Consider the following 22285-nt stretch of genomic DNA (forward strand, 5'->3'; position numbering starts at 1 on the left):
AGCTGTTTATTCAATCTCTGGTAAACGTTATGTTTATAGCGCCCTCACTCGCTCGGGGACTTTGGCAACACTCTAATATAAATCTTGAAGTACATTTTGTTTACGTTAGAAACAACAATAAATTACTTATTAATACTTGTAATATATGACATATTGGCTTTCACTATATATGCATATACCTTTTCAAATCTGTTGAAGATCGTTCAACGTTCAGAAATATAATAGATGTCTGTTTCAGAATCAAATTACTAGCCTAGGCCTAGGCTCGGTCTCGAACAAGCTTACCGAAATACCAACCGCTATCCGTACCTGCCGCCGTTACCCACTCAGCTACTACTACTAGGCCTAGCTCGCACTACACTGAAGTTTGGACTAGGGATGAGTTTTTTACAATCTGACCACAACTTCTAACCTAGGTCCAGATCAGGCAGGAGGTGTTTTAGGCCTAGGTCTAGACCTTTATAGCCTAGCCTAAAATAATGAGTTCGTAAGTACTTTTTTTTGGTCATTATTTTAGTCTGTTTTTAATACCCAGTGAGAATTATAATATTAATACTAAACTAGGCCTAGGGCCTAGCCTATTATTTGTTTGATATTAATACTAAACTAGGCTAAGGCCTATCTAGCCTATTATTTGATTGATATTATTATACTAAACTAGGCTGGGCCTAGCTAGCCTATTATTTGATTGATATTAATACTAAACTAGCCTAGGCCTAGCCTATTGATTGATGGATATTTTAGATCATAGCTAGCTCTAATCTAATCATAATGTAAGTTTTAATGAAGTTAATAATAAAAAAACTATTGTTTTAATTTTAATAATATTATTATTATTATAATTGTTTGTCATTTATCGGGATATGTGCATGATGGAGTAATTTTTAATGTACTTAGTATGATGTGTATTACCGTACTATTATTTAGTAAAATGCAACATCCGTCAAAATTGCAAAAGTATACGATATTGAAATAGCATGGCATAATCTAACTGTTCTGTGGGTCTTAAAGAGGTCAATTAGGGCCTAGCCTGTTTTATATACCCACATCCAATAAGTTTCAAAATCATTTTCTAAGTAAGTAACTAGACGTTCCTTTCACAGAACACTAAAAAAACAACTAGAAAAGAGGCGTAAGGATTTGAGGGAATCCATGACTGATTCAACAATTCAAGATGAAACAACCCTGGAAAATACGGGCACGATTCCACTCAGAACGAGAGCTGTAAGATATCATTTATATATACTCAATTGTTTACAACTGCTGGAATACAATTAAAATGTTTTTTTTTTTTATTTAAATATCTCAATAATTGCTATTTGTAGGACTAATCATAAGCAGATGCAAGGAATGGCCCAGCCTAAAGTTCAGAAATTAAAATGCAAAAGATAGGATAAGTTCAGCACTTAATTTAACCATTTTAGGCCCTCTGCTACAACTGTCTACAATCCTGCTGCTAATAAATAATCTGATGTTTCCTTTTTTTTTACAGAATTTGGAAGTTAGTGATAAAGCGGACGGCAACTTAAGTGGTTCTGATGTTGATGTAAGTTGTTCTTAAATCTTATTTTCAAGAATGTAGTCTATTAACATATTGACCTCAGACTGTGTACTATCATTTAAATATCTGTCATTTATCATAATTATATGCAATAAAAGTGGGATATTCCCACAAAAGAGAAAAACAAAAAAAAGTCAAAACAAAAATAAGATTCTTGAAAATGATCAAATAGTAAATGTCAAATTCTAAAAAAATGTGTTCTGTCTCTTTAATCTTTCAGAAATAACACATTTACATTGTTTTGCTAACAAATAAATATAAATAGAAATTTATTTTATTTTTTTATACTAGAGAATCGAAGAATTACAAGATGCGGAAAACCTAGTAGAAAATCTTGCATCTAAGAGAGAAGAAAAAAGAAAAGAGGTAATAAGGGTGTTTTAGTTGTCATTCTTATGTTTAGTTGTTGCCAATCTATCTTCAATTTAGTCAGACGCGTTGGCTAGTCTAGCCAAGTCAGAATCACCTGTGTAGGCCTTAAAATCAGTTCTTAACTTGTATTGTTCCCCAAAAACATGAACAATAAAGATGAATAAAATCAGATTTTAATAGACCATTTTGCAGTTTTAATAAATTATTCACTTCTGAATTTAAAAACAAAAATTTTTAATAATTATTTCACTTATAACTGACAATTTAGGTATTTTGCTTTGATTAAATTTTTTTGGATCCAGTTTTTGTCAAAGTGAGTAAACTATTATGTGACATGAAAATGGCATATTTAACAAAAAATTGTAAAAAGGATGACGATAATAACATATCTTTAATAATTAAACTCAACTGTTGAATACATAGTGTAAGTATAAGGCGCCAACTAAGCCCTATAAACTCAACTGTTGAATACATACAGTAGTGTAAGTATAAGGCGCCAACTAAGCCCTATATTGTGTATTTCAGTTATCAACTGCATTGGAATCCACCGAGGATGTGTCCAGTGTTAAACCTCCTGTGTCAAAACCCAGAAGGAAGCCTAAGACCCGGGCATTCCAAGAGGAAGATGAGATACCAGTGATAGCTGATGAGGAGAAAGAAGGAAGTGAAGGCAGTGCCAATGAAAAGGTTCCAGTCAGCAGGAGAAGAAAGGCTAGGCAATCAAAAGGTAATCAATATTTAACATTAATTTAATATATCTTCTCCAATTAGTTTAAGAAAACATAATTGAAACTATAGACAACACTTTATACGGTAAGGGTAATAAAGATAATTTCTTTATAAGTGTATCATCTCTTGAATTAGTAGTTTTTGGTTTTTTCTGTAAAAAAAAAATAAAGTCAGTTTTTGTTATCTTCAGTAACTTCCTTTGTTTTTAATGATACAATTCTTTTACGCATTTACCTAAAATTGAGTTTTAAGTAGTAAAATCCATTTTATTTATTTTCAGAACCAATGAATTTGGATGAGGCAGTGGTAGCTGCAAAAGCGGGCGGAGTATCTGCTGGCGATAAGACGCCCTCAAACATAAACACTGCAATCAAAGAGAGAATTAGAAGAAAGATACAGCATACCAAGGTGTGTAGTGTTTTAATATTCTACAAATAGACTTTCTATCCTTACTTGAGATAATTGCTGTTTAATACTCAAAGTGTCTGAATAACAACATTTGTCATGTTAATTAATAATTGGACTGTATTCAAATATTGTCCCTATTTAGTAAGTATTATCAAGTGACTCATGGTTTTTAACATTTATTTAGAAGTCTCCTTGTTTTATATTGTTTGCAAAGTTAAAACAATGTTCTGCAACTTTTAAAACATCTCCAGGCCTTTGAGTATTTTGAACATGATGATGTAACGCAAGATCATAAATAACAGGGACTTCATCAATTTCATTACTTACATTTCAAAATCTTTTTATTTAAAAAAAATATCATCATTATTGGAGTAGTAACTCTTGTACAGTCTTTTAACATATCAACTTTCTTGGAGCGAGCCAGCAATAATTATTTTTTCTTGGTAGGAAAAAGAGGAACAGAAAATGAAAGATGATGTTGAGAATGACCAAGAGAAGGACCGACCAACGAGACGTTTAAGATCTCGACCAAGGACCACTGCTACCACTAGATTTGATGACCCTTCATTGGTTAGTAGTTTATTTCGACATACATATTATATTAAATGAAAAGTGTTTTATATTTATATAATATTATAAAACCATTTTGAATGATTATTATAAATTGTAACAATGTTGTGTCTCTCTGATACACCTATCTATCCCTATTAATCTGGTTTTGTTTATTCAGACAAACATACAGTACTACAGTAAATAAAAAGTGTTTATATTTATATAGTAATATTATAAAACCCATTTAAATGATTATTTTAAATTATTACAAACAGCAGCAAGAGTATGTTGGTGTAATACATCAGATAGGACTTCCATTTATATGTTACAAACTTGCTCGCATTTAAATAGAGTCTTGCGGAAAAGACTATAAATCATTGCTTACTTCCATTTGAGTGAGTGAGTGACCGAGTGAGTGAGTGAGTGAATGGCCGAGCGGTTAAGATAGTGGAACCGTAATCCATGGCCATAACATCTGCAAGTGTTCGAGGCTCACTCGCTCTATGGTTCTGGTGGTAGAACAAGTCTTCTCGGATAAGGTGGTAGAACAAGTCTTCTCGGATAAGGACTATAAACCGTAGGTCCAGTGTATGCATATTGCTTGTCTGCACTTTAAAGAACCTAGTACATCTTTCGAGACGAGTAGGGGGTGTACTTGTGACAGACGTAATGGTGCCAGAGTTGGCTGCCAATGACACGATGTGACCCTTAGGGGAGAAGAATGTTGTTGAAAAGGTGTAACATTTTAGCCCACAGAGCTCTGATCTTCATGAAATAAATGTCGCAATACATTACTTTGGTATTAAGTAGACTCCTACAGTAGATTGTACGGTTTTATTTAACAATATTGTGTCTCTGATTGAAATATGTTATTGCATATACCATTGCCAAGTAGACTGGTGTATGTTGATGTATCTTTCTATTAATCATTACATTTATTTAGATGACTAAAGAGGAACGAGCAAAGGAAGAAGAAAGAAAGAAGAATGAGGAGGTAGAAGCTGCGGCATTAGAGAAAGTAAAGAAATGGAAAGAAGCAGTGACAGCAATGAGGGTAACTCACAATATGTTTTTAATTTCACATTATAAGCCATCATTAATCAGTACAGGAACATATAATTACAGTTGATTGAATCTTGAATATGCCCATTAATTTTACCAAAAAATGGATAGAAAAAAATTACCTGAAAAAACTATAATTTTAAGCAGAAAAAGAGTCAACTTGACTGGAAATCAATGGGTTTTGGTTGAATTTACCTATTTATTTTGTATTTTTAAAAGTAAAAACCTTTTTTTTTATTCAGGAAGTGATTAACTTTAATAAAACTGTGAAATGGCCTAATAAAAGTCTTTTTTTTAATTAATCTTCATTTTTTATAGATGAATCTCAACTGACACGGCATAACATTTTTCAAATAAGCCTTTCAACCTTTTTTATCATGAAATTTGCTTCTTTAAAATAAATTTCTTTTTTTTTACATTAAATTGTTGACAATTGTTTTATTGATTTGATTTTTTTTTAAATACAGAAAGATCTCCCGAGCAATGAAATGTGCTACGATTTCTTTACTAAAAACTTTGAAAACCCACCAGAATCTGAAAGACAAGCAGTAGAGGATGAAGCAGGACCATCCACAAGACAAGAACCCCAACCAGAAGAAGCTGGAGAACCAGATGATTTTGAAGCATTGACATCAGATGCTTTTGTCCAGAAAGAAGATTGGCGTGATCGCCCCATAGAATATATTGGACCTCATTATCTTACAATGCATGAGAGGAAAGATAAATTAGAAGGCTATTATTTTGTACCAAGTGTACGCACCAGTAAGTTTTTGTGAATGCCATGTCACCTGTATATCGGCACTGTGAAATAATTTGCTATTTACATACTTGATTATTATTGTGTCTAGAGAATACAAATATTCCATGTGGACATTAGGACTCCACAAGAAAAATGTGATGTGCCCATATATGGACATGATGATGTCATATGACTACCATATTTGGGTATATCACTACCATTTTTAGGCACATCACACTTTTTGATAGTTTGATAGTGTAGACATAGCTTAATATTCTGTAGTAGTAGTAATTGAAATTTTATTTATATTTCTATATTTTTAATTGATATTTCTAATCAGTTGCTGTTGAAGATAAGATATCAGAAGACGTAGAACCACGTTATTTAGAAGAGGAAGGATTTTATGTTGGCGTGCGACCTCAGGTGACATCACGCAACCAGAATGTTATGGAGGCCAGACTTTTGAAATCTTCTGATAAGGTATGAATACTAAACGTCCTTTTCATATTTATTCGATTATTGGTTTATAAAGGTCTGAATTTCTGTTGAAATTGTTCAACAAATTCTTCATTCTTCCTAAATCTTTTGTAGGGTAAAAATTGGTTTGGAGATGACGGAAGGATTAAAGCATTGCCAAATCCAATCAAAACTATTCCATCTAGGCCTAGGATCCTAACCTCAGAAGATATTGAAGTTGATCTGAAAACTGTCTACAAAGCGGTATGAAAAGCATTCACTTATTGTCTATTTTTGGTAGAATTGTCTAGGGGTTCTCAGATCTGGAATGCTGACAGTGGATAAATTTGGGATGTGGGGTTGGAGGGGTATTATGTTATTCTTTGTTGTATAGTTTTTGTATTTGTATCGCTGGTTTGTTTAAATTGTTTTGTAATTTTACTGTGATTGTGATTTATGTACATGGGCCCTCTAGGATAACAAAAACTCTTACTGAAGAGGTCACCCAATATATATAGAACAAATAAATTTTAAAAAATCAATCAATCTACGGATGTAAGCTGATGAATATATAATGTAAGTGAGTATAGTTCTTCTAAATTGAAAGTTAGTGTTTTTATTTTCAGCCGGTTCTTTCAGAATTTGACAACCGTTTCATAGATGGTCAAGGAAGTGATTATGGTCAGTACCAGCTGGACATAGATGTGAACATGCTCATATTTACACATCATTCAATGTTCAGCAAGGAGCATTTATTGATCACAAAACTTCAGCAGTTGTTTGACCAATACCTGACCAGGAACAAGAAGGCTATGACTGAGTACTATTCTGATAAGGTAACCATTACATGTTCAAAGCATTGCTTGACAATTACTATATCCATAGTCACTACACAAATATAGGAGCAATCCGTAGTTGATTGATTACGCATTAACTAATGTCTTAGAAACTACACATTTTTATGTGGAAGATTTTATAGTTATGCATACTGGTTGTCAGCAGGGTATTTGAACAACTCTAAGTTGTTAGTAAAAACACTAGCTTATATTACATATAAAGTAAATTTGCTCTTTATGAGTATATTTTTTTTTATTGTAAACTAATTTTTACTTTATTTAACTCACAAAATAAAAATATATTTAATTGAGTGATTCTCTTATATTCATCATCTATGTTTCTTTGAGTTTGAAATAATGATTTCTTTGTTTTAGTTGAGGGTTTTGAAATCAGCGTTGACAAATCTGCAAGGTCAATTGTTTGAACTGAAAGATTCTGAACTACCCATTGTTAATGAACTAGAAACAAAAGTTCACAATTATCAGCAAGAAATCAGGTAAAATTTAACATTTATGACAACCAATCAACTTGTATTTCACATTTATGTTTAATACTTGGAAAATGGTGATTATTCGTTTTCAACGGAAATAAACCATAAGGTTTTATTGGGTCATCCTGAGCTTTGTTTTTTACTTTTAAGTTTATATTACAACCGTCCATTATTGTATTGTTAATTATGTGCTCGAATAAAATTGAATTGAATTAATTAAAGGAAATATTTAGAGGTTTACTGTAGTTTCAGTTATATTAGGAGTGATGTTGATTATTTAGTAGAAATGCATTAGCAACTATAGGTGCTGTACTACATATTATGTATAGGATTGTGTGGCATTGATTGTGATGTTTAGTAGGACCAGTATAAGTCTTTCATTATAGAAAATTAAATTGCAAATGTTTTTTTAAAGACAAACTCGTAAGCTTCGGGATGGCGAAATGTCAAGTGATAGAAATCTTCTTCGTAACTTGCTACACACTTGGAAAGAAACAAAAGCACTGAGAGAAAAACAAGAATGTACAAATTCACCAATTAAATTGACCATTAGAAAGTAAGTAGATTAGTATTATTTATTTAGTAGTTTAAGTTCTATTTATTTAGCCGAAACCATTTAATTCATTTCAATGTAAATGTTTTTTATATGTTTACAAATGACAATAAATTTACTGGACTTGACTTTATTTATTTCAATTCCAATTATTTATTTCTTTTATCTCAAATATTGTAATGAAAAAAAAAACAGTTTTGTTGTACAGCAAATTTAGAGGGTCGAAATCCCAGAGAGCAAAAGCTTAAGATGAACTGCGCTGAAACAGAACTTCTTTAAATATTTACAAAATATTATTTGTAAATAATGTAGAAAATTCCAATGATACTAAAAAGATAATGGAGAAAAAACAGAACAAAAACACAGATATTAAATGGTCAATAGTTTAATTTATCATTTTTTTGCCTCCAGAGAGCTGTCTGATAAAGCTACTGATGAACAAGCATGGAGATATGATTTAACTGAAGAGTTAGAAGAACTTAAAGAAATACATGAAAAAGAGTATAATGTGAAGATGAAAGTGTACAAAGAAGAACTGGAACAATGGAAACAATTCATGAAGGAAAGGGTACAAACAAACAATTCTATATTTTGTTTTGTCTTTTGTGGGACCAACCCACCTTTATTATTTCCTCTTTTTTTTTTTCTTTTTTTTCTTTACGTCAGGTAGAGATAGAAGTTGACAACATTTATAAGAATGAATGTGTTAAAATAGTCTAATACTTAATTTATGAAAATGATATTCAAATAATGGCAATTTGTTGCACACACAAATACATATATACTCATGGTTTTAAACAATGCATTAAAATATATGATTTATACAGAAAAAAAAAATGGCTTATTAACAATACAAATGGTAACCACAATAAAAAAAAAGAAAAAAAAACTTATATTCTATATAAACATATCATTTATAGATTCAGGAATAATAAAAAGATTGTTTTTAATATTTCTCAAAACAGCAGTACCCAAAAGTGAATAGACCATTGGTTCACATATGAAGGAATCTTACACAAACATAAAGAATAGGAATTAATGTTGAGTACTCATCTAAAAATTAAACTATTTTAAGTGTACACAAGTGAATGATGCACTCTTGACCTACTGTATGGTTTAAGATCTTCTTGAAGAATTCAATTTGGTTTTTTAACTTAATTATATATTTTCAGAAGAAAAAGAACAAAAAGGCAAAGAGAGGCTCAAGGGAAGGTTTGGCAGAAAGCCAAGGAGAGTCTGACGTAGAGACACATGATGCTGTAGAAGTACCTAAACCTGAAAAACCAGAAAAAACATTCAATGAAGAAGAAGAGAAGATGAAGCTGAAACAGAAATACAAGCAGATTAGAAGAAAACCAGGTAAAAATTAAGTTTACTATTTACAATGGACGACATGTGTAGTTGAATAAAATACATCAAAACATGCTTAAGTCTAGCCATAGTTTACTTGTTGTTAGTCTTACTTGCTACTTTTACATGTTTTGGTAGGCTTCTACTATCACCAATAAACTGATATTACTTATGTCAACAAATAGTGTACTGTTTTATTTGAGTAGTAATTTACTTAATTTTAATAATAATAACTTGCCTTATATTTATAATAGGTCATAGCTTCAAATGTAAAACAAGTTTATTGAATAACATTTCGTTATTTAGTATCTCATATCCATGAATCATGAGTTTTATCCTTTAGGATTGTCCCTCTATCCAAGGACACACCTTTTTATGGACACTCCTATAAGATGACAATTTGTTTTTAATATTCTGTTTGTTTAATACAGGGGAACCATACATTTATCCTGAGCTGAGTAACACTGCGGTGGTGACGCCCCCTAGTGATTGCCCAAAGTCTGAGCAAGCTCGTCGAACTGGCATGCAGAAGTGTCGATGCTTCATTAAAGTACTCATCAACGACAAGGAAGTCTCAAGAACTGGTGTCAGGTAATAGTCAACTCATTTGTAGTCTTGTAAGAGAAAGGGATAGAGTCACTCTTAAGCTCTGTCTACACTATCAAACTATTTTGACAAAAAAGTGTGATGTGCCCAAATATGGTAGTGATATGACATCATCATGTACATCTCATTTTGTTGTCACATAAAGTTTGATAGTATAGACAAGGCTTTATACAATATAGGTATTATCCGTTTTAACCCTAGCAAATTTGTTTAGATCAAACAAAAGCATAATATAATGAGAATTTCTTTAAAGTAGAAACAATGATTTGTGTTTGTATTACCAAAATTTCTTTTCAAGTTGAAGTAGACCCCCACCCCCTCTCTCCATTAAAACACCCTTTTAAGTGGACATCCAAGACCCCCACCCCCTCTCTCTGTGGAAACACCCTTTTAAGTGGACATCCAAGACCCCCACCCCCTCTCTCTGTGGAAACACCCTTTTAAGTGGACATCCAATAGAGTTCTACTGTGTATTTATTTAATGGCCATTATTTGGATTTTTCAGAACATTATCATCAGATTTTACAATTCGTTTTGGAGAAATATTTAATGTTCAGATTGTTCAATGGCCTTTGAACATTAAGCTGCAGGTAGGATAACTCATTTTGATATTGGACAATGTATTACTTTATAATGTACTCGTGGGGTCCTTTTGATAGCGGAATGACCAGTAATACCAGATGTTCCCTTATTCGAGATTCAAGAAATTGCATTGGTCAGCTTAAAATGGAAATTCATTTTGCTTTGCATAATTAAGACAATAAAAGACAATAAAAATACATCAAATTGCTTGCACAAACATCATATGCCAATGTTAAAATATGATTAATACTAATAGGCCAATATTAGAATACTGTTAATAGTTATTCTAGTTAAGTAGAGTGTACTGCAGCCTTTAACATGTTGATGGTTCAATACAGCAAACTAAACTCTGCGTCATAGTACTTGAATTCTAATAGAATATTTATTGTTAGGTATTTGAATCTGGAGCGTTCAACAACATGATAGCAGAAGTCTTTTTACCGATACCAGACACCAGGATGACATCAGATGTCGTTGAACTTGAAGAGATAGACTTCAGTAGTGACCACAAAAGATCTTATAACCACAGTGCTGTTGGCAGTGGTAAAATTTTTTTCTAGTAGTAATATTAGTTGATGAACATAATTTATTTTGATCACTTGTTTGGTTGGTATAATTTTAGAATCCTTTCAGTGTTAGTAGTTAGTAGGCTTAATATTGTGCTGTATCAATTCATTATGATCCAATTGTCCAAAATGTCTTGCATTTTTCACAAAGGTTGCATAATTGAGTTTAACTTCTTTTTAAAATCATTTGTACCATGTCTCGTGATATTTCTACAATATTCTTCACAAATCTCATCATTCGCAAGGTTTGTTTGTTTCTTCTCTATACTGGGTGACCTCTGACCTTTTTGCCATATATCTCTATACTGGGTGACCTCTGTAGTACACCTTTTTGCCATATATCTCTATACTGGGTGACCTCTGTAGTACACCTTTTTGCCATATATCTCTATACTGGGTGACCTCTGTAGTACACCTTTTTGCCATATATCTCTATACTGGGTAACCTCTGTAGTACACCTTTTTGCCATATATCTCTATACTGGGTGACCTCTGTAGTACACCTTTTTGCCATATATCTCTATACTGGGTGACCTCTGTAGTACACCTTTTTGCCATATATCTCTATACTGGGTGACCTCTGTAGTACACCTTTTTGCCATATATCTCTATACTGGGTGACCTCTGTAGTACACCTTTTTGCCATATATCTCTATACTGGGTGACCTCTGCAGTACACCTTTTTGCCATATTATATCTATATGTATTTTTTAAAATTCACAGGTTACACAGTGGAGCTTGGTGAAGGAGATAGTGTAAAGCATGTGACCCCATTGACCTCTGGTTCCATAGTGTCCAGTGTGGCTTGGGGTGTGGGGGATGATAACAGGCCTTTGATTCCTCCAGAATCTCTGAATCCTCAAGATATCAAGTATGTATTTAGCTATTAAAAAACAAAATTACATGTTTTTGCTTTTTTTTTATAAGATTGACATATATTTACATTGTGATAGCCATTTTGATAAATAATGTTATTTTCAACTAAATTTAAATGTATTTTAGGATGCAGCACCGGTATGACGCCTTATCGGCTTTAGGTGCTGGTGGGGTCATTGACATTGAGAAACTTTCTAATTGGATCAATGACGCAAGACTTGACCCCAATGACCCAGTCAATGCCAACATCATCCATTCAGTCAAGGTATGACTACTTTAAACTGTTTGTGCTTGTCCTTATTTCAAACTGCATTTATGTGTAAAGTAGCTCGGTCAAACTAATTTGACAAACAAAGTGTGATGTGCCCAAATATGGTAGTGATATGCCCAAATATGGTAGTGATATATGACATAATTATGTCCACAGAGTTTGATAGTGTAGACAGGGCTTAAGATTACATTATGATCTATTGTTGGCTTTACAATGAAACATGAAATAAGATAAAACTCCTAAACGTGGAAATGTGCACAATTGAGAATGTCAACATTTCAATTATCATACAAGCATTTCATTCTAAAACATTAAACAAATTCTCAGAATTCTACCTAATTCACATCACATTCTTTTGTCACATAAAGTTTGATAATGTAGCTTCTAAGGTGTATTAAAATTAAATTAAATATTTGTAGATGTTGCGAGGTGGTGATGGAAACCAAAGTCATATTCCTGACTTCTTTCGACTTGAACAACTTCAAGAAGAGTTCAACTTTGTAACGGATGATGAACTAGCCCTTTCTAAGAGATTTAAAATGATAGAATATCGGCAGAAGGAGATCCCTGAATTTAGGAATATTAAATTTGTTCCATGCCAGGAGAAAGAGATTCAAGATGATATATTTAAGGTAATTTGTTGTTTTTACTACTTGATTGTTTAGTCAAGTCATGAAGAAATTATTTCTCCATGGTCAAGTGTACCTTCTATTAATAAAGGGGGCTTACCATAGCAAAACACTTCCACTGCTGACTTTTAAAAGAAGACTTTCAATTTTGTTTTCATCTCAGAGATTTGGTAATCTTCACTAATATTCTTGTTAATATTGAGCATAATGTTGGAGAATTAATAGCTTAGTTAATGTATTTTTGTTGAATAAATTGTTTTTTAAATATTGATTTCCTTTTATTCCAGGCTTATGAATTAAGGAAACAGAAAGAGCAAAAAGGCTTAGTGTCTGCTGATATGGATCCACACAGAGCAGCAGTAGCCAAGTTCCTTGGAAAGGTTTCTGTATATTTGTCAACTTATATAAAGTTTACTTGACCTTTTATGTTTTGTAAATTTTAAACTTCTGTCTGTTTTGGGCGAGTTTCTGGTTTTCTGAGAGTCTGGTATTATTGGAGAGTTGAACTTTTATGTCAAGGAGGATGTGAGCTATTGCATTGGTGGGAAACTTCTTAGTTGAACATTTTTAGTAGGTTAAAAACTTTATAACACACCCTCTTTTGAGTCAATGTTTTTGGTTGAGTTTGATAGTGTGGTATATAATTGCTTTATCTATTTTTTTAAATCCTACTATTAAGACCAGTATCAGCCAATATACATACACTCTGGAAAAATGATATATTAAATAAAATGTCCTCCCAAAATGTGATCCTAACTACTACAATTGTTTTCTTCAATTTAATCTAGGTCCGTCAGCAAGTGATGGCAAGATTCCTTGCAGCTCAGCATCAATTTTCACTTGAAGATGTTGTGAATGAGGAGGCAGTGCCAAACATTGGGTAGGTATACTTTGGTATGTGTTTACTCATGAGGTGTATCCAACTTAACAGTGGAGTGGAGTTGTGGCTTGGTGGTTATGATGCTTGGCTACCAATCCAAGGCTCCTGGGTTCAAGTCCTGTCATATGTCGGGTTTTTTCTAATGACAAATCACAACTCCACTCCCAAAGACTTGAAATAAATTAAGTTATGTAGAGCATCTTGTGTATATGTTTGCTTATGGTTATCCTGGCATCTTGTGTATATGTTTGCTTATGGTTATCCTTTGCAATTTGCCTAAATAAATAGAATAGAAAGTTACTATTTTACATTATTTTTTTTCATAGATTGTTAGGTGGTAATATTTTGAAACTTGCTGAACCACGGCGCCCTCTCAGACCTCAAAGGAAAGAACGCAAGACAGTGACAGCTCAGAATCTGGCAGGCCTTGATGTTAATATTCTCATCAACATTGAAAGAGCTTTTGACATCCCTGTCAGGTCTTCTGCAATAAGGTAATAACAATGATTTGTGGTTGCAATATTGTACGAATATGAATGTGTGTATTTGGTAAGACAGACAGTAAACATACATTTTTTAAATGATGGTGATTTTATTTTCTTCTTTTTTTCTTTAATATCTTTATTTACATTCAGGTTTTCTTTTTTTTCTGTTTCAGCTCTGAATCGGGATCAAGCCAGACAACACAGGTTTGTTTTTTTTTTTGTTATTTGTGATTTTGTTTTAGCAATTACAATTTTTAATTCCACATACTGTTGTTGTTTACCTGCCTTTGTTCTTGTTGATATTAGAATATTGTAAGACCTTTTGTGGAGGTTTTGTTCCAGCAAAATAAGAAGCAAACAAGCACAACAGAAGGACCAAATCCAAACTGGAATGAAGAGATTGCAATGCCATTCAAGTAAGAATGTTTTTTATAAAACAATCAATTTCAACTTATTTCTTTACAAACTGTAACTAAATTACACCCTGAAACATTATTAATGTTAATCTCTTCACATAAAGTTGGATAGTGTAGACAGAGCTTTAATCTTTGATTTTGACAGAGCACCAAATAATGACTACTCATCTACCAACTTTAGTATTAATGTTACTCTTTGTTTTTGACAGAGCACCAAATAATGACTACTCATCTACCAACTTTAGTATTAATGGTACTCTTTGTTTTTGACAGAGCACCAAATAATGACTACTCATCTACCAACTTTAGTATTAATGGTACTCTTTGTTTTTGACAGAGCACCAAATAATGACTTCTCATCTACCAACTTACAAAGTATTAATGTTACTCTTTGTTTTTGACTGAGCACCAAATAATAACTTCTCATCTACCAACTTACAAAGTATTAATGTTACTCTTTGTTTTTGACAGAGCACCAAATAATGACTACTCATCTACCAACTTACAAAGTATCAACGACTTAATCTACCTGAATCTGTTTGATGAGGTGTTGATTGACATGTTACAGGATAACAGAGAGTCAGCGAGCACGGTGCATCGACGAGTTGAGAGGCGTTGGCTCGGTAGTATTCAGATTCCATTTTCAACCATTTACTTCCAGGGCAAGGTAACGTATAATTTACTATTATTGCTATGTTTCGACTCACGGTTGCTCAAACAGTTTTAACTGGTTACCATTGAGCCCTGCATTTTACGTTACAAAATGTAGTTGATGTTGCATTCCAAACTTTTCTTTGACACAGCGATATCTTACATAGATTACATAGATTACATAGATTTATATGCTTATTACAGAAGCCTTACTATCTGACAATGTGAATAAACAGGAGTTCTTTGTAACAACTATTTGAATATATTTTTAGATAACCAGTATGGATAGTAATTATTAAGTCGTTTTTGCCTACAGCACTAAACTTATAATACTGATAATGATAATAATAGTTCATCCTTTTATAGTGCATATAAGTACATTGAAAGTAAAACAAGAATGGCAATATTAATTACATAAACGAAAAAGATTGTTTGAAAAGAAAATTCTTCAGCTAAGCTTTCGACTTGGAATTATAGCAACATTGTGGTTTTTACAAAAAAAGCTCTCAGAGTATTTGTGAAAATTATATATATGATTAACTTAATGTTCCTGAAGCAACTTTCAGAAATTATCAATGTTGTGTTTACTGTTAATGATTGTATTGTCAATCAATTTGTGAATCTATGGTTGTGATTGTCAATCACCGGGTGGCCCTGTGGTAAAAACTTATAACTGTTTACATGTAGTTGTCTGTTTAATCTTTCACAGAACAACCAGTCAGCAATGGTATGAATTTGGAAGGGTTTAATAAAATGATTTATTCTATTTGTGTATGAAATATGCTGTTTAGTAGCTGCATCTTAATTTTGCTTTGCTTTAGTAAAATTATAAACTAATACATTATGGATTCCTAACATGTTTTAACAGTCCTTTTCTATTAGAAATCTTGACTTCTTTTAGTTAAAAAGTAACAAATTATATTTAAGAAATGTCTTGTTTTGTTGCAGTGTACTAACATTGTCAAATACTGTATGTCTTTATAATGTATGACTATATAAAGTACTTGTATTGTGTAATTATCGTTATGTTTTTTCTTTGTAGTACTTCAAATCAAATGTGGTAGGTTCTTTAAAACAACATGAATGTTGAATACAACATAGTGTTTTTCAGCCCATTTACAATTTAAGTTTTAATATACCTCACACAATCAAATAATTTCATAAATCCAAAAATATCATACATTTAATTGTTAAGAAATACTGTACACTCATTTACCATACCAGTCTGTTGATTCTGAATGATGCCTTTGCTACATGCATGTATCCCCCAATCCAATACATCACAGTGTACCACCACTACCATTCATCTTTATCCAGTATTACAAACCACCATTCATTGGGTGATTTCAATGCTACCATAGCCTCCTCAAGCAAAGTAAGTGGATATTGGGACAATGTTCTTGGAAACAATAATTTTGATAGAATGGAAACAAATGCTGTATGTACTGTATGCTATTGGATCCCTCAAGCTTCAGTATACATTTCACAATTCCTTGACAGTACAGTTAGACATCTTTATCCAGTTTTTACAAACAATTGCCATTGTCATACAGTCTGTCCTAAGTACACTTGTCCTTTTCATTTTAGCCTCTGTAGTTGTGTTCCCACGCTCTTCATTAACCAGTTATACCATGCCTTAGTTTAAATTATTTTAATTCATGGTTTCATACCAGTTTGTTTACATTGATATTCTGTAGCATAGCATGATTATATAGATTGTGCATGTGTTTGTTTTATTACATCCTATACATATTATATTATGTATAGTTATTGTTTAAACCTCTATTTAACAACAGGTAGATACGGTTACATTCATAATGTAAAAGCCTCCTTATTAATTCATATTTCAAACATTTTTATGTTGATTTATTAAAGCATGTACCAATACAGTAGTTGAAAACATGCATCATTTCATTTGCATGTTTTGTCTATTTTCAATGAAATATGATTTTGTAACTTATATGGAGACCCAACATTGTTATCCTGAGTATTTCAATCAGATATATTAGATGTGATAGATATATGACTAAATGACTAAATTTCTTGAATTGGACTTCTTTACACAATAGAAAGTTTTTGAAATAATATAGAACAGAAACAGAAAGATCTAATTAAAATAAACATAAAAGATAATTTAATTGTCACATGTTGTATAACAGTATCACATTAAAAATTAACATGGCTGAATAACATCTGTTTTTAGGTTGAGGGCGCTTTTCGTGTTCAAGCTCCGACCTCGCTTCTTGGTTACGAGCGTGGTCAACATACATTGGGTAGAACTTACCTGTCAATGTTCATAACAATAGAACCACCGCTGGCTCCAGTGGAACCTACAAGGGAAAAGGTTAGTAGTAGTTTGGGTTCCAGACGGAGTAAAAAGATAATTATTTTGGCACATATGGCGTTTCATACAATAAATACAGACTTGCGACAAGTCTAGGTTAGTATGTATGCAAATATATGTAAAGCAGCCTTGTCTATCAAACTTTATGTGACAAAAACATGTGATATGCCCATATTATATGGGCATGATGATGTCATATCACTACCATATTTGGGTATATCACTACCATATTTGGGCACATCACACTTTTTTTGTCAAACTAGTTTGATAGTGTAGACAGAGCTTAAGAAAAAATGACTTGAGAATTTTAGTACACTTTACCTAGTAAATACTGGATTTTGAAGGCACATCTAATGTTCTTGCAAGTGAAATGTGCTGCTTACTATAACTACTGTATGTTAAATTACAAATAATGTGCTTATTTCAGATGACATTTACATCCTATATTACTTTTGATGATCAGCCACTTATATTTTAATTAAGTATTGTATAGTATATTTTAAATGTGTGTGTTTTATCATGTACAGTATATACATATTTCTACTACTTGTGTGTGGTAACAGTAATTGATATTAAGTAAACTTAATTGTTTTCATTTAGTTTGATTCTAAAGAGGATGAGAAACTCCTTGCGTATGCCGACAATTTTGTTGTTGAATTCAAAAAGAAATTCCCGAAACGAGAAGTGATTACAACCGTGATGGACATCAACGGGAAGTCTGTGTTTGTGACTCGTTATTTTAGACCGTTGGCGCCACCAACCAAGGTACTAGAGGGCGACAACAAATTCACACCTATGGTATGTCATTTTATGATTTCAAAGGTTACACATTTTGAAAACAATTATGAAGAAAATATATATACAGTCAACTCTCTCAATACCGGACACCTTTGGGCTGGCCAAATATGTCTGGTTTTTCAAAAAGTCTAGTATTCAGAATGTGTTTTTAGTGGTAAAAATTAATTTGGGACCTTTTGGTCCTCATAAAAAGTCTAGTAATGGGAGAGTTTCCGGTTTTCAGAGAGTCAAGTATTAAGAGAATTGACTAAACTGAACAATACTAAAACTGGCCATAATTGATGTTTTTATTATCATTGTTACCATTACACTGTTACCATGTACATAGATGTTTCATACAGTCTATGAATTGCTTAGATTTCATTTTTTATTTTTATTTTATTCAATCAAAACCAACCGCGATAATTACCGCCCCTAACAAGTTTGAAACATAAAACAATACAACATCAAAAACAGTTCTGTCTACAAAGCTCTGTCTACACTATCAAACAAATTTGTTGTGTTTCTAGGAACGTGTTGCCAGGTTTGTGTCTTTGATCTCATTTGTGTCTGACAGTGTTGTGTATCCAGGTTTGTGTGATATTTGGAGCACTTGTGATGTAAGTACAAACAAAGCATTATTGTATAAAACTTTAGTTTTTTTTTATGCAATTAAATAAACCAACAGAATCAACTTTAATTCAAACAGCAAAAACAATAAAATTAGAAATAATAACATCAGAATTGAAGTGGTCAAGTGGTTATGGCAGATACAAACTGAGAAAGGTTCTGTGTATTAGTGGCCGTATTCAGCAGTCGCACTTAAGCGAGATATTTCCCTTAAATATTAAGTATTTCACTTAACTCAATAAATATTTAAGTATCAAATGCTTCACAATCGTTATTTTAACTCGAAAGTTCAGTGGAATCATACATGATTCAATAAAATTGTATTCACTTACAGTAGATAGGAGATTTTCTTAATTTTAAAGGTAAGTGTTTCCTAAAGTGTGAATGGTAAATATGGCCACTGGATCCTGCAAGTAACATAACACAAATAGCATTAGCTTGAATTTATTTAACAGTTTTATGTTTTTGTATCATTTAGCAATTTCTACAAATGTTACAAGGTGATGAAGAAGAACACGCCGTCCTTCTTTGTAACTACTTCCTTCAGATGGGCAAGAGGTCATGGGTCATTAAAGGGTCAGCCATTCCAGAAGGCTCAACTGTGTATGTGCTCAGTGCTGATGATGATGGGTATAAGATCTGGAACCCATCAACCGGAGAATGGTATGATAAGAGTGACACTTTCTGTCCTTTGAAGTCTGTCACAGCTTTGATGAACAATGACAATGTAAGTTTCTAATAGGTCTTCAGACATAACTCCTTTTTTTATTTTTATTTGTTTTTAACTGTTCTGTATATATCTTTTAAATTAGGCCTATTTTGTATTTATATATGTTATAAATTTTATTGACTTTTAAACGTATAACTGGACCATTTTGGAAAGCAGTACTGCGTTACTGAAAATGCAATCCAGTCAAAAGAAAGAATAAATAAAATAAATAAATAAAATAAAACAATTTCATACACATGTAATGGTTGCGTTTGGTGTAAATTTTTAGATAAACCAGCTGTTTCAAAAACCCAACTCAGGACCAGAATAAATACCTTTAGCTTTACTGTTAATGCAGATACTGCCATCTGTAGTAATCAAATCTATTGCCATAGTATTCAAATCAACTTTAAAATTACAGATTCATATAATACATAAGTGAGAAACACTGAACATAACTAGAAATAAAACATTAGTTATAGTCTCTTTCTCTGGTCTCTCGATACAAGACCACATGTACAAACAAATAGCAGTGGTACTAACATCATTTGAGTAATTGATCATGTCTATTAATTGTTTGAGTTGTTTTCAACATTGCAACATTTTTTACGATGCGGGTAAAGCTTGGAGAGTCTTTCTTAGTTCCGTTTGACATACATACATGTATTTGGTTGTCTTCCTTCAGATTTGGGCCAACATTCAACCATCAGATGCAGCAAACATGATGGATTTTGACACCACCAAGACGACATGCTGGAAGCCATTCTTTAATCGTGCTTATCCAAACCCTGGACTCTCAAGTGTACAGGTTAGCTATTCTTAAATGTTTTTGTACTATTTTGTATGTTAATTTGTATAAATTATTATCTATTGTGTATGCTGATTTGTAATTCATTACGGTATAGAAAATTTCAAAACAATAGCATTTACTTTTAAATATTTGTAATACTAAAGTAATTAATTAATTAATAATACAAGGTCAAAGGTTGCATTTACAAATGAAACAAAGATAGTTAAATGTTGCACTTATTATTCTGAGTTTGGTCATAATTGTTATATTGGTTCTTTTCAGCCAAATGAGTTGACTTACATAGACACCAGCCCACAGACTGTACTTAGGCTTCAAGACAGGTAAGTTCTTTCCATTAGCCTGTATTCCAATGCGTGTATGTTCATTATTTAAAAGGATTGTATAATATATTTTTTTTGTTCTTTGTTTTCTAGAATTGAAAAGGAACTACGTGATTCCATAATGAATTGGCGCCCTCGTCATATTACTCGCTGGAATCGCTACTGTACTCAAGTTTTTAGAAAAATACTCACTTCCTTGGAGTTTAATAAATCCCGAGTAACTGAAAACAAAACTGAAGCTGCTGATATACTTAGTTCTTATAATGTAAGTGATAATGTCACGATGTTAAAAGTGTTGATGTCATAATTGTAAGAAAACTGATGATGTCATAATGTTTGTACAATTTGAACAACAAAATAATTGCAAATTTTACTTTTTTAACTGAATACAACCAATTCAAATAGTAAATAAAGTCAGCAATGGCACCAACATTTGACTGTGAAGTTGGCCTTAGCTTCTTAGCATGTAAACATCACCATCACTACTTGCTTGTCTTTCTTACAGCTTTGTGGATTTCCTCTTCATATGTCTTACACTGACATGAAAACTGTGATTGAAAAAGTCAAAAGCACTGGAATACATGAGAATGAATCAGCTAACATTGAATTTGCTCTTGCTGTCTATATCCATCCCTACCCTAATAATATACTCTCGTTGTGGATTTATATGGCGTCATTGAGTAGGAAGAGGTAGGAATAGAGGTGACACCATTTAGCAGGAAGACATAGTACATGCCATCATTAAGCAGGGAGTAAGTAGTACTCTGTGATAGCATCAGCAACAAGATGTACTGTATATGTGAACACATGGCACATGCTACCCAAAGAGAAACTGCAATAGATTACTGTAGGCCTACTGTGACATCAGCAACATATGTATTTGGCATTAGCAACATGGTAGTTGTGAATACATGACATGGCATACGCATAGAGAGACTGTAGGTCGTAGGTCTATGACGTCAGCAACAAGATACAGTGATACATATTTCACCAGCAAAAGAGGTCCTCACCTCATTACTAGGCATAAATATAGGAAATCCAGGCATTGCTAAGGATGATGTACTTATTTACCTTGAATGTGACTACCTTGATGATATTTTATTTATATATTTTATAACCAAAGAGTTCATTCCATAAAATGTGATTGGCTATTAATTACATCAGCCTCTATTTATGCCAGTAAATAAACATAATCAATATTAAATATTCTGTTCAAACTATTGTTCTTTAATGAACCTTGTTTAAATAGACAATATCCGAATTCATTTAAATCGTTTTCTTTTCTATTCTGGTTTTATAAATAAACTTTGTGCAATAGCCTACAATTGTTGTCCAATGTTTTATTGAATTTCTTGAATTAGTAATGATGTTGATTAAAGAGTGTGAATTAATTGGTAACATACAACCAGCCTAGATCCAACTACTATTCTATAATAAGAATAATGTGTATAACCATGGCATGGAGGTATAAAATAAAACCTCCATGGTATAACCGAACACTACTTCCGAATTACACAGTTGTTTAAAACACATATTTTTCTTTATCTTTCTCAATTTTTTTTTTACCTTTTCAAATGTTAATATTCTGTATTATTTTTTCTATGGAATGTCCCAGTACTTTTT

General features: G+C 32.3%; 1 protein-coding gene across 2 annotated transcripts; it reads left to right on the forward strand.

The window, feature by feature from the left end:
* Window positions 1-111: 111 nt before the first annotated feature.
* LOC140062353 (coiled-coil and C2 domain-containing protein 2A-like) lies at window positions 112-21951 on the forward strand. Of its 2 annotated transcripts, XM_072108529.1 has the most exons (37): window positions 112-487; window positions 1104-1224; window positions 1493-1546; window positions 1853-1927; window positions 2459-2660; window positions 2943-3070; window positions 3518-3640; window positions 4566-4676; window positions 5152-5446; window positions 5764-5903; window positions 6015-6143; window positions 6506-6715; window positions 7091-7212; window positions 7622-7762; window positions 8171-8327; window positions 8932-9118; window positions 9541-9700; window positions 10221-10305; window positions 10690-10840; window positions 11587-11734; window positions 11866-12004; window positions 12430-12642; window positions 12927-13019; window positions 13428-13519; window positions 13846-14013; window positions 14178-14208; window positions 14311-14420; window positions 14892-15087; window positions 15781-15798; window positions 17275-17415; window positions 18016-18213; window positions 18723-18812; window positions 19301-19549; window positions 20217-20339; window positions 20604-20662; window positions 20756-20927; window positions 21168-21951. In XM_072108529.1, the coding sequence occupies exons 1-37, from the start codon at window positions 480-482 to the stop codon at window positions 21354-21356; spliced, it is 5028 nt and encodes a 1675-aa protein (XP_071964630.1). In that variant the 5' UTR covers window positions 112-479; the 3' UTR covers window positions 21357-21951. The 2 variants fall into 2 exon arrangements, with proteins under 2 accessions (XP_071964630.1, XP_071964631.1); XM_072108530.1 differs by lacking the exon at window positions 15781-15798 and having other exon boundaries at window positions 113-487.
* Window positions 21952-22285: the final 334 nt, after the last annotated feature.

Source organism: Antedon mediterranea, chromosome 11, assembly GCF_964355755.1.
Source record: "Antedon mediterranea chromosome 11, ecAntMedi1.1, whole genome shotgun sequence".
NCBI classification, from domain to species: Eukaryota; Metazoa; Echinodermata; class Crinoidea; order Comatulida; family Antedonidae; genus Antedon; species Antedon mediterranea.

What these genes read in the sequence shown, in the direction of transcription:
- LOC140062353 (XM_072108529.1), top strand. An exon ending in AACAATTCATGAAGGAAAGG is followed by an intron (nt 8,328 to 8,931) that starts GTACAAACAAAC and finishes ATATATTTTCAG; the next exon opens with AAGAAAAAGAACAAAAAGGC. An exon ending in ACAACAAATTCACACCTATG is followed by an intron (nt 18,214 to 18,722) that starts GTATGTCATTTT and finishes TTGTGTTTCTAG; the next exon opens with GAACGTGTTGCCAGGTTTGT.